Source organism: Sinocyclocheilus rhinocerous, unplaced genomic scaffold (genome assembly GCF_001515625.1).
Source record: "Sinocyclocheilus rhinocerous isolate Xijiao unplaced genomic scaffold, SAMN03320098_v1.1 scaffold8, whole genome shotgun sequence".
NCBI classification, from domain to species: domain Eukaryota; kingdom Metazoa; phylum Chordata; class Actinopteri; order Cypriniformes; family Cyprinidae; genus Sinocyclocheilus; species Sinocyclocheilus rhinocerous.
This window is the reverse complement of record NW_015666800.1, coordinates 2,796,578-2,808,220: the sequence shown is the minus strand read 5'-3', so window position 1 is coordinate 2,808,220 and position 11,643 is coordinate 2,796,578. Positions and strand designations below refer to the sequence as shown.

The following is an 11,643-nucleotide window of genomic DNA, read 5'->3' as shown; positions in this document are numbered from 1 at the left end:
AGGATGCTGCTCCTCCTGCACCTCCTCTGACTCCTCAACCCCATCATGCACCTCCTCTGAGTTAGGACTGGCTTGAGTCTCCTGCTCTGTAATAATGGGCATGGTCCTGATTGGCTGAGCCGTTTCCACGGCACCATTAGGAGGCAGCAATATAGTGGGTGTGGAAAGAGGAGATGTAAAATGGTAGGAGTGGTCTAATACTGAGGAAGAAAGCATAAGAAAGATATGTATCTAAGATACAGTGGCCCCAAAAGGAGTGTGGGCACTCAGGTAATACTTAAAAATGCTTTTCAAGCAAAATATTTAAAAAAAGAAGTTTGCTGACACTTGTCAAATACATTAGAACATTTTCATAGGAAAACTCAATAATTTTTAGTGTGACATTTTTGGGGCTACTGGTTGTAGCTACCTTAAGTTTGGGGTCAATACGTTATTTTTTTATTAAGGAATGTATTTATTTTTGGAAAGAATGTAATACTTTTATTCAGCAAGGATACATTAATGAGATAATTGGTAACACTTTATAATAACTTTTTTATTAATAAATCATTAACAAGCATTATATAATCTTTAACGGATCATTAGTCAATATATATATATATATATATATATATATATATATATATATATTCAGATAGCTAGAAACATGAGATAATGTGCTTGTTAATGTTTACTAATGAACTTATTAAACATTACCAAATAATTAACAGATCATTTTATGGTCATATTTTAATTCATATGACCTTTACGGACTGTGAATAATATATTAACATAAATAGTTTGTGAAGTGCTTAAAATGACTAATTAAGCTATTTTTTTCACAACATTTGTAAATGTAAACAAGAGCATTAGGTAATATGTTAACTGAAGTTTAATGACATTTGTATAGCATTGAAAAGTACATTAACAAATAAGCTTTTAATCATTGTATAATTTCTGTTAAAATCATTTGTAGATTTTCAAGTAGGGCATGATCATATGAATTGAAAGTTTAATGACATTTGTAATCTGTGGGGGCGTGTTCGAACGAGCCGTTTTAGGTAGGTGTGGCTAACTCTTAACTTTTATAAAGAATATCTCTTTGGATTTGAGACTTTAGTCTTTGCAACTTTACAGATCTTCTTTATGCACCAAGAGCTTGTAACACTCTAAAGAGAAAGCAAAAAATGAAATCGCATCATATGACCCCTTTAAAATTAGTTGTTGTTTTTTTCATTCTAAGCAAGTCAACTGAGACCAGCATCTCTTTGGTTTCTATCTTCTGTTTTGTTCAGCAGAAGAAAGAAATTCATACAGGTTTGGAACAACTTGAGAGTGAGTAAATGATAACAGCATTTTTATTTCTGGGTGAACTAGCCTATTAAATTAATCAAAAGTGACAGTAAAGACATTTATAATATTATAGAAAATTTATATTTCAAATAAATGCTGTTCTTTCGAATGTTCTACTCAAAGAATCTTGAAAAAAAAAATTGTCACAGTTTTGACAAAAATATCAGCCACTGATAATAATAATATGTTTCTTATGCACCAGCATATTAGAATAATTTCTACATCTCTAAATTACATTTTAAAATATACATGTGTAGTAAATAAAAAAAATTGTAATGACATTTTAAAATATTAGTTTTTACTGTATTTTTGATCAAATAAACTCAGTGAGTATACGAGATGCTTCAAAACATTTTAAAAAACTTGATCCCTAAACTATCTGCTAAAAACTGATCCCTAAACTATCTGCTAAGAATTTAAATTTCATCTTTTTGTTGAGAGAGAGAGAAAGGGGGCACACATCAACATTAAACGTAACTCAGGAAGCTACCATTCATACAAATTGACTCTATAAAGGATGACTAAGTAAAAACACTGCATTTTTTCAACTGCCAAGGGCAGAAGAGGCTTTTTCCTACCCCTTAATATCGGAGTACTGCTGATGGAGCAAAGTGCATGACTAAAACTGCCATTACGGCATCAGTACTGCAACTCACAGTTGGAAACCAATCCCTCAGGGCAATTTGAGATCCGCAAAATGTCCCGATCTCCTTTCAGAATGAAGATTTCATTCTCAGTGCATGACACAGACACTATATCTCCACTGCTTTCCAATCCTCCAATGATGACCTTAAAGAGCAAATTAAATAAGTGAGAAAAACAGCACAAATTAAGTTTGCATTGGCAACATTTCAATTATGAATATAATTTAGATTCATTCATACTTGATTGGTACAGTCCACAACATAAACGCTATATTCGTTCCAGCTGAGGACCCAGCCCTCCTTCAGGAAGCAGCTGACTATTCCCAACTGTCTTTCTGAAGGTCTGTAGCCACCGTTGAAGCCTGAACGTGGGAACAGCTCAAACTGAGGTATATCCTGATTAAAAAGTGGCTTTAGGACGTGGGTCTCCCCGACACGTCCCCGCACATCCGTCCTCCACAGACGCAACCCAGGCCTGGCTGCGTAAACCACCAGATCGCTCTGCTTGCATAGAGCTGGTTGGAAGCAGGCACCAAACTTGCCATTGCTGTAAAAAGAAAGCCAGATATCAAGAATTCAGCATAAACGCAGTGCTGCAACCCTGACAATGATAGATCACTTTTAGGTGAAGATGGATTGAGGGTTTTGTACCTTTTACGTGGTTTAGTGCCCAGCTGATGATGTGACTGCTCTTGCGTGTAGAAAAGCATTGAGCGCTGATGGGACGAAACCAAAAGTACTTTCTGACTATATTCCAACTGAACTATTGCTGAAGGCTCTTCAAAGAAGACCACTGGATTACACACTCCCTAAAAGACCAATGCACACACACACATATATTCAGCCAATAGACAGTAAAACAAAATCAGATTTTAGAAAGACAGAAAGGCAAATTTCTTAAACTATATTGTCCATCTAACAGCGAATATCTGAAATAGATTCAATCGACTGCTTATAAAAGGCTTACTTGATCCAAGTCCACAGAAGAATAAACCACCCTCCCTTTATCATCACCAGAGAAGAGCTTCATGCCATTAGCACTCCATGCTAATGCAGTAATTGTGCTTTTGTGCAAGCCCACAACATCAAATCTTCTCAGCTGTAATAAGACAAAAATTGACACCATGGTCTTTTACTAATAAGATGTATTCATCAACAATCAGATTATCAATCAGATAATTGTTTCTTTGTTTTTTTTTTCAGGAAGGGACGAAAAATAGCTACTTTGGATATATACAAACCTTAAATAATGTTAAAACCTAAATAAAATAAATGCTTAATTTGTATCTTCTAATAAGAAAAAAAGGAAAGTAAAAATGCTGTATTAAATAGTCAGTCATTGACATTGTTATTCCAATACAGTGTGAATTATCGTAGAGAAAAAAAATTAAACCTAATCACTTATTTAATGAAACCATTGCTACTTGAAAACTGTAATCAGAGATGAAATTGTACCTGTTTATTTCTACCAGGCAATGGTGACACAAGCTGAAAGAAAGCAACCCGGCCTGATGCTGTCCCAACAGCCACAAGATCATCGAAACAATTCAGCAATTTCACTGCAGTAATGGCCTCACATTTGCCCTATTAAAACAAATTACAAAAGATATATTGTAGAAAACATTACCTAACCAGATGAGATCAACAGTGAGTGATGCAGAAGAGTGAGGAAGCACTAAGCAGACTTACCTCTATATTGTATTTGTTCATCTGGCTTACTCTCCTGCAGTAAAGGTACAGCATGCCAATGCTGCTGCCAATGGCCATATAATCACTGTTGCTGTCCAATGCGGTCAAGTAGACCAGGACCGAACGGAAACCTTTCTGGACTTTAGCAGGGATGGCATTGAGAAGGTAGTAGAGGGGGCAGAACTCCCTCAAGGGCAGTGGTGCTGGATAGGTGGCCATGGTCACCCTATGGATCTGAGCATCCACTGATGATGAAACCTAAAAAAAAAAGCATTTTCAAAAGTCCATTTCCAAGTACAATATTTTAAAAGTTTATGTCTCTGATCACAATATAGAAGTTATTATGGAGCTTTATTCTATTGCTTAACTTAATCACGTGGACAGTTAGTCATTGTTCTTTCTAACACAACACGTCCACTCCGCATTGACACTTAAATTATCAATCGCATCTAAACATCTGTGTAGTGAACTAAATAGTGAACACACCCACAAGCCAATATTAACAACATTAACCACGCCTTAAATACACAACGCAATGCTATTTTCCAACATTAAAAAAAGGCTTCAACGTGTTAAACACGATAATACAGGACAGTACGCGTCCAACTGTTTTATTTGTGGCCTGTGCACTAGTTTGAATAAATAACAAAGACTAAGAACAAACAAAAAAACAGTCGTTTGCAATTTGCTATAAAAGATGTGTAACGTTATGCTTTCTAGCTAACGTACTCAACGCGGTAAACTACCTGAGCTTTTCAGTTTCTACAAAACTTACCACCGGGAAAGGTTCACATTGATTCTGAACCGTAAACGTTTTTATAGGTTAGAAGAGGGCGATCTGTTGACAATTCTGCTGCTTTGACAGATAGCTCTTGTTGACAGGCTCGTGTTTTTCTTCGTTCTGTTTTGGGTTGAAACAGAAACTTAACGCCAGCGACACCTACAGCAGCGGAAGTGAAACTCACGTCGCTTAAATTCCTTATACAAAGGAAGAACTGTTTAAATTTATCCAAGTTTGTGACATTTAAAAATAATGTATGATCTATGTATGATGCTTGGATTTATTGTGTTTGTGTTTAACAATGATAGTGCCTGCTTGTCATTTGAAGAGGTTTAATAAAGCTATAATAATAGGCTAATAATAATAAACTCTCCTCTCTGTGGATTTTATTTACATTAATCTTTTCATGTTGACCTTCTTGAAATATTCTTATGCTTTATTTACCAAAATTATTCTAATTTAAAATTGTTTTGAACTGTAAATTTTTTTAAATGAAATTGTTTGAAACCAACATACAATTCTCATTTCTACAAAAGGAGATGAAAATTATGCACAGCTAATAAAATAATGATATCATCATTGTATGGAATGGCAATGCTTGATGAAGTACCACCAGTACAAAGGGCAAAGTTCAGTCTGTATTTCACTATCCCTGACATGCACTCAAATTTAATAGAAAAAGACAACTATGGATCTGAAATTGAACAAACAGTAACATATTCAGTCATAACATAGTTAGCCTCTGACTAGTTTGCCCAAATGTTTCTTCACCAAAAAGTCTGTTGGATGGACTGTAGATCAGCATTATTATGATGATGACACAGAGCACCACATCTGTTAACTGATCTTGCTGCAGGGCCAGTGTTGCACCGAATTCTGTGACCAGTAGGTGCTCTTTTGAGCTAATCCAATCTACTCCTAAACCCAATCCTAATCCAAAACCTACCCTCACTACAGCGCCTACTAAAATCACATAATTCGGTGGTCACAGAATGCGGTGTAACAGTGGCTAATGAACTGAAGTATCGCACAGACACAAGTCATTCTTTCCAAAAAAAAAAAGAATTTAAAACCAGAATAGGCTACATATAGAATATATTGAAACAAATTAGGTTAATATTTCAACAGGGTTACCAACTGGTATGTTTAGTGTTAGGGGTTGGTCAGGACAATAATTAGGCTAAATGTATAGCCTACAATTAAACAACTAATTACTTAAAAAGAATACAAATACAGAATTGAATAGCAAGTGCTATAAAAGAGTATAAACTGCTAATATACATACACAAAAAATAAAAAAAACTATAGGTTCCTAGAAATGCGGTCCTATAGGCCCCCCCATAAAAAAAACACTGATTAACCTTAGTGAAATTCATTCATACACATTACTGAAAACCCCTTACATACACTAGTGAAAACATTGATCAACCTTAGTGAAATTCATTCATAAGCATTACTGAAAAACCTATACACTAGTGAAAACATTGATCAACCTTAGAGAAATTCATTCATACGCATAACTGAAAAACTTCTTACATACACTAGTGAAAACATTGATCATCCTTAGTGAAATTCATTCATACGCATTACTGAAAAACTTCTTACATACACTAGTGAAAACATTGATCATCCTTAGTGAAATTCATTCATACGCATAACTGAAAAACTTCTTACATACACTAGTGAAAACATTGATCATCCTTAGTGAAATTCATTCATACGCATTACTGAAAAACTTCTTACATACACTAGTGAAAACATTGATCATCCTTAGTTATAATGAGAGGATTCGTGAGCACGCAAATTTCAGCACTGCATTGCTCAACGCTGCAAACACGTGTTATTGCCTAAATAGAAACTCATGCTTGCACCTGTTAATCGTTTATTTTATATTAGTTCATGTTGCTTTTGTGCAATAGATGAATAACAATTTTATTTGTTTTAGATATTTTATATTCGGTACTGCGTACCGGTGCGTACCGGCCCACTTCAAGCACTGGGTCTAGACAAATCGTACAAAATCGTAGCCTACGACTGAGGTCGTACGAATTCGTACAATGAGCCACCTCGTAAAATACATACGAACTGGTCGTTAGATAGCATTGACAAACCCCAAAACCTAAAGTACTGTTTAAATTTGATCTTTAAGACATACCCATTTATGCGAATACTCGACAAGCCAGATATATTTTGAAGCAATTCAGCTTTCCATGCACGCAGGTGAGTCAGTCAACGCGAGTAACACATTGAGATCTTTTTTTGTGGCTTAGCCTATTGCATTTAAAAAGTAGCTCTTCCCGCATTATTTTCTCATTTATGCATGTTATTTTTATAAAAACCAAAATGTGCGCAAATATATTGCTTTAAAGACGTTCATTATTAAGATTATCTGGAAACATCAGACGCAGTTAGGTGCTTTGCTTCCAAAGTCATACGCAACTTTTGTTAATTAATATAGCATATAACATGAGTACTTTATTTACAACAGTAAGTTAATATGTATACCAACATTCTTTCTTCTGGTGTGGTTAGAAAACATCTTAGGGATTTCAGAAAAGTCTAATGTGTTGATCTAATGTGTTAGATAGATATCAAAATAAATCGCAGAAGTCAAAATTGCAAAAAATGTCCCAGATTACCCGAATTCACCCTATTCATAATATCCATTTCTGAATATCCAAGGTTGCTATGGTCACGCAGGTTCGTAAATTAATGCTGCCTTCACGTGCTATCGGAAATTTCCTATTTCCCATTTATGAAGTCGTGATTACGAGCTTGTCGTATTCAAATGTCGGAAAGAATAAAATGTAGCATCCCATTGGTTGACAATCATAATCATTCACCGCGCTATACATGCAGTTTGCTGACAATTCTGGAATTTCGGTCAAATACATGCTTATTTCACTGCTTATAAAACACAATATGCTTCGAACGATCGTTCATATCTAGCCTATAAATACACTACTTTAGCGACAAGACAAAGGGATGTAGTTGTTGTGAGAACAGCATTGAGAGCAGCAATGGACGGTTGTCCCCTCCACCATGTTTAAAGTTTATGACCCGCCCACCTCGGAAACTCCGGTATCAAAATTATTTCCGAATTTCCCAGTAGTACATTACGACGTGAGAGGCCGTTCACGTCCAATTTCCGATTAGGAAACTCATATTTATGATAATTTCGATAGCACGTGAAGGCAGCATAAACGCATGGCCACGAGAAATAAATGTCTTTCTCTCAACATAAAAAGTCGTGCTCCCCCGAACATGTCCCCTACCTGCCATCTTTTTGATCATTTTGTCAGGAAAATGTTTTTTTTTTTTTTTTTTAATAACACATTATTTTATAATTATTTTATAATTTATAATTATATAATAAGCTGGCCTTTATAATTATCACAGAAACAAATCCACAGCTGAACCACGGCAACAAGTTGTGGTGTTTTCGGAATCAGCGTAACCTATTTGAAGGAATCAGTTGAATGGATAACTCACTCGTTAAGACAGTGACTTGCCGCCACCTAGTGTCTGTTTTAGTTTAATATTAAACGTATAATTTCATAACATTTTATGCATTTGTAGGTTAATTGCAGTGTAAATGTATTCAGTAATGATGGCTGGCTTTTGTTTACACTGATTGGATTTTTACTAGTAACAGCCCTTTTTTATTTTAAAGGGGTCATATGATGCGATTTCAAGTTTTCCTTTCTCTTTGGAGTGTTACAAGCTGATTGTGCATAGATAAGATCCCTGAAGTTGCAAAGACTAAAGTCTCAAAACCAAAGAGATATTCATCAAAGTTAAGACTCTAGTGGAGTCAGCCGTCTTAACCGTGGCTTGTGTACTGCAAACACACACCAACTTCATCACTGTGTCTGTCACGCGACTCTGTAACATTAAAGCATGTCAACATATTCTGTTACACCAAATACACAAAATAATGATCTTTAAAAAAGCATCATATGACCCCTTTAACTGAATTATCCATTGGAATTAAGACCGTGGTATTCCATATTGAAGATGCATACATTTAATTCGGTTTTAAAAAATGCCCCTGGACATCAGTTTACGGGTTTGTTTCTGATGCTGTCAATGTTGTTTTTGGAAGTTACATAAAAAAAAATGCAGTTAGCTCAAAAAGCTGAGGGCACAGGACAGGCGCTGTTTGGATGAGCATGATGCTTGTATGTTGTTCAGTGCATGGCGTGTGTTTCACTAGCACCGTTCCCATGGACACCTTTTGTTTGACCTAATTCTGGATATTTCCAGTCTAAGACGTGTGATTAATCTGTATCTAAAGCCGTGTCTACACCAAGAGAAGCCATTATAATCAGTTGATGTGGTGACTGTCCACACGGGAAGTGGCGCGAGGCGACAAATCTTCTACAGTGATGCCTCCTTCTATTCCGAATCTTAGAAACATGCCTTAAAATAAAAGCCCTAGGAGAACTGTTGTGCGTCTTTGATCAACACACAGCGGCGTTTCATTAATGAATCCACGTTTTTAAACGAATCGAGTGAGTGAATCAATGATTCAGTGAACCATTCATAAAGGCAGTCACTTACTTCGTTTCTTAATGAATCAGCCGTTTGAACGAATCGATTGAATGAATGATTGAATGACTCACTGACTTAAGACAGGTATTTGCCACCACCGTCTGGCGCTTTTAGTTGTATATAGAGTATCGTTTTTTGTTTTTTAAAATAATTTAATATTTCACTATTTATTTGCCATTGAATTTATTTAATACACGAGTTTCACAATTTGAGTTGAATTACTGAAATAAATGAACTTTTCCACGACATTCTAATTTATTGAGATGCACCTGTATTAATAGAACATAAAAAGCTGCATAAGGCAATTCTCATGAGTCTGTTTGTGTGGATGTGACGTTTGGAAAAAGAGGCCGATAGATTTTGTCCTGAGGGTGAGACAGAGAGTGATGCCATTGGTATACTCATTTCCATTCTTGCCACAAATGCTTTAGAGCCACTGTAAAAGATGTTTAGATGTGGAAACATGTAAATTAACAGATTTTATTCAAGTCAAAAATATTTAATATGACAGAATCAACCAAATTCCATTCAAAAGTAGTTATTAAGGCTAAGGTCAAGTAGTAATAGTTCTATACAACTAGACTTTTTATACTGTACTCATTTATACTGTACGTTTGCTTCAGCACCCAGATTTAGTGTTATACATCATGTGGTGACCCATTGCACTACACATACTAAAGCAAACTAAAAAATATTCATAATCAAACATTAAAATGTAGTAATATTACTATAAACAGCATAAGCGCAACAAAAACAAATAAATAAAAAAATTAAACATGAATAGAGTAAACAGAAACATGTACAAATGTCTCAGTATTTCAATAGTTTTAATAGTTCTCAGTATTTCAAAAATTGCATTAGTTGTAATAGAATAGTCTTTGATATAAACAACATTCCTCCATCCTCCCTTTTAAAAGTTTAATTTTATAACTTGCACTCAAGACCCTATCAAAATAGACCTGCAATCCATTTTCAGGTCACTACCCACCAGCTGAGAACCACTGTGATCTACAGGCTATATTCAACTGCACATCCACTACAATAATAGTTTTCCAAATTATTCATTGGTAACCATTTTTGCAAACATCTGCAGTCACAAAACTTTCCATGATCCACCTCTTGCATTTGAAAATGGATTTTAATAATATTAGCATATCTCACAGATGCATTTTCCTGAAGTTTATGTATTATGTATAACAATGGTGTGATGTGACCTTGTTTCTGGTAGAGAGAGAGAGAGAGCACAGCCGGCAGGATTAAAGCGACATGCGCTTAAATGGAGATTAATTTCATAATTACTTGTGCACAGCACTCTAATCTGAAAACTTAAGATGTTGGTAAACACTTCAGTTTTAAGACCCTCATAGCTGAAAAGGCCAAGAGGTCAGTATAAATGAAATGGCAGATTTAAAAGACTGATTCATTATCTGTTCTCGTTCCATAATGTGAACTCAGGTTGTAGATATTTCACAAGAAACAAATGCCTCTGACCTTTTCCACTAAACTGATTATGTTTCAGGTCTCTCATCGATTTAATCTAATTATAGGGCATTCGATTGCATGTGAGTAATATCAAGTTGTTACAAATCATTTTGCTTCTAGAGATTCAGCTAATATTATGGATTTTCGGTCTATATCGGTTCAGGAGTTATCCATTACTGATGTGGTAAACCCCATTTGTGAAGGTTAAGTGAATTTTAGATAGATAATTTATAGACTATAAGTCATAGACTGGTAATGCACATAAGAAATTAATAGAAGTAGAAACTCTCATAGCTTGTGGAAGAGGCTTTTACTATGCATTTGCATTTGTTCTGCATTAAATGCATCTCTCGAACTTGAAAATAAACATTCTTGCATAGAGGTCAGTTATAGTGCCGAGTCAGCCTTCTGTGTGCTGGTCAGCATCTCTCCATGCACAGCTACCACCTCCATCCAATCTGCTTCCTACATGGTTACTTGGACCTACAATAATGTCATTCCACTGTTTACGACTACTGTGCAACTGTTAAAATCTATATAATTTTTGCTCAGAGAATTTATCAATTAATATCATGAATGAAAACGAACTCACTGATTTCCAGGATGTGCTCTGAATGCACTAGTGACAAATTACACACTGAGAGGTTCTGGCTGTATAGTTTTGGAAAATTGTAACTATTCGAATATGATGTTATTTTGTAATGTCTTGAAAAGCAGAAAGTCTTAGGGGCCGTTTACACGACAATGTTTTCAGCCAAAAACTGGAAACTTTTTATGTGTTTTGCCTGTTTGTTTACATGACAACGGCGCAGACATGCGCAGCACGTGTCGATTTTAAAAGCAAGAAAAAAAAGAACAAACATACACAACAATGGTGGAGTACATGGTACTGTGGTTGCTGCTCAAGAATTTACTAACGCTTCTTCAGCAAAGTGTGGATTTACTTCACCAATATTACAACCAACAGCGGAGACACATCATATACAACATATAATCATCACTTTCCTGCAGGGGTCTCCAACCTTTTTGTGAGTGAGGGCTCCCTGAAGGGATAAAATAGTCTCAAGGGCTACTTGTTTGATATACTCCAATACATACACACACACACATATATTATATATCTTGATATCTTGCATTTTATGCAAAAATGCATTTTATTTT

General features: G+C 35.4%; 1 protein-coding gene across 2 annotated transcripts in view; it reads right to left on the bottom strand.

The window, feature by feature from the left end:
* LOC107733173 (tectonin beta-propeller repeat-containing protein 2-like) overlaps positions 1–4,554 on the bottom strand; it is a 17,673-nt gene extending 13,119 nt beyond the window's left edge. The window contains exons 1-8 of one of the 2 annotated variants that reach the window (XM_016544716.1): positions 4,441–4,554; positions 3,666–3,923; positions 3,432–3,560; positions 2,944–3,075; positions 2,628–2,785; positions 2,217–2,523; positions 1,989–2,121; positions 22–200 (exon numbers count right to left, since the gene is read on the bottom strand). In XM_016544716.1, coding sequence (XP_016400202.1) covers positions 22–200; positions 1,989–2,121; positions 2,217–2,523; positions 2,628–2,785; positions 2,944–3,075; positions 3,432–3,560; positions 3,666–3,884 — 1,257 coding nt within the window. In that variant the 5' untranslated portion in view covers positions 3,885–3,923; positions 4,441–4,554. The remainder of the gene's footprint in view (positions 1–21; positions 201–1,988; positions 2,122–2,216; positions 2,524–2,627; positions 2,786–2,943; positions 3,076–3,431; positions 3,561–3,665; positions 3,924–4,440) is intronic. The other variant, XM_016544717.1, reaches the window with a different exon arrangement.
* Positions 4,555–11,643: the final 7,089 nt, after the last annotated feature.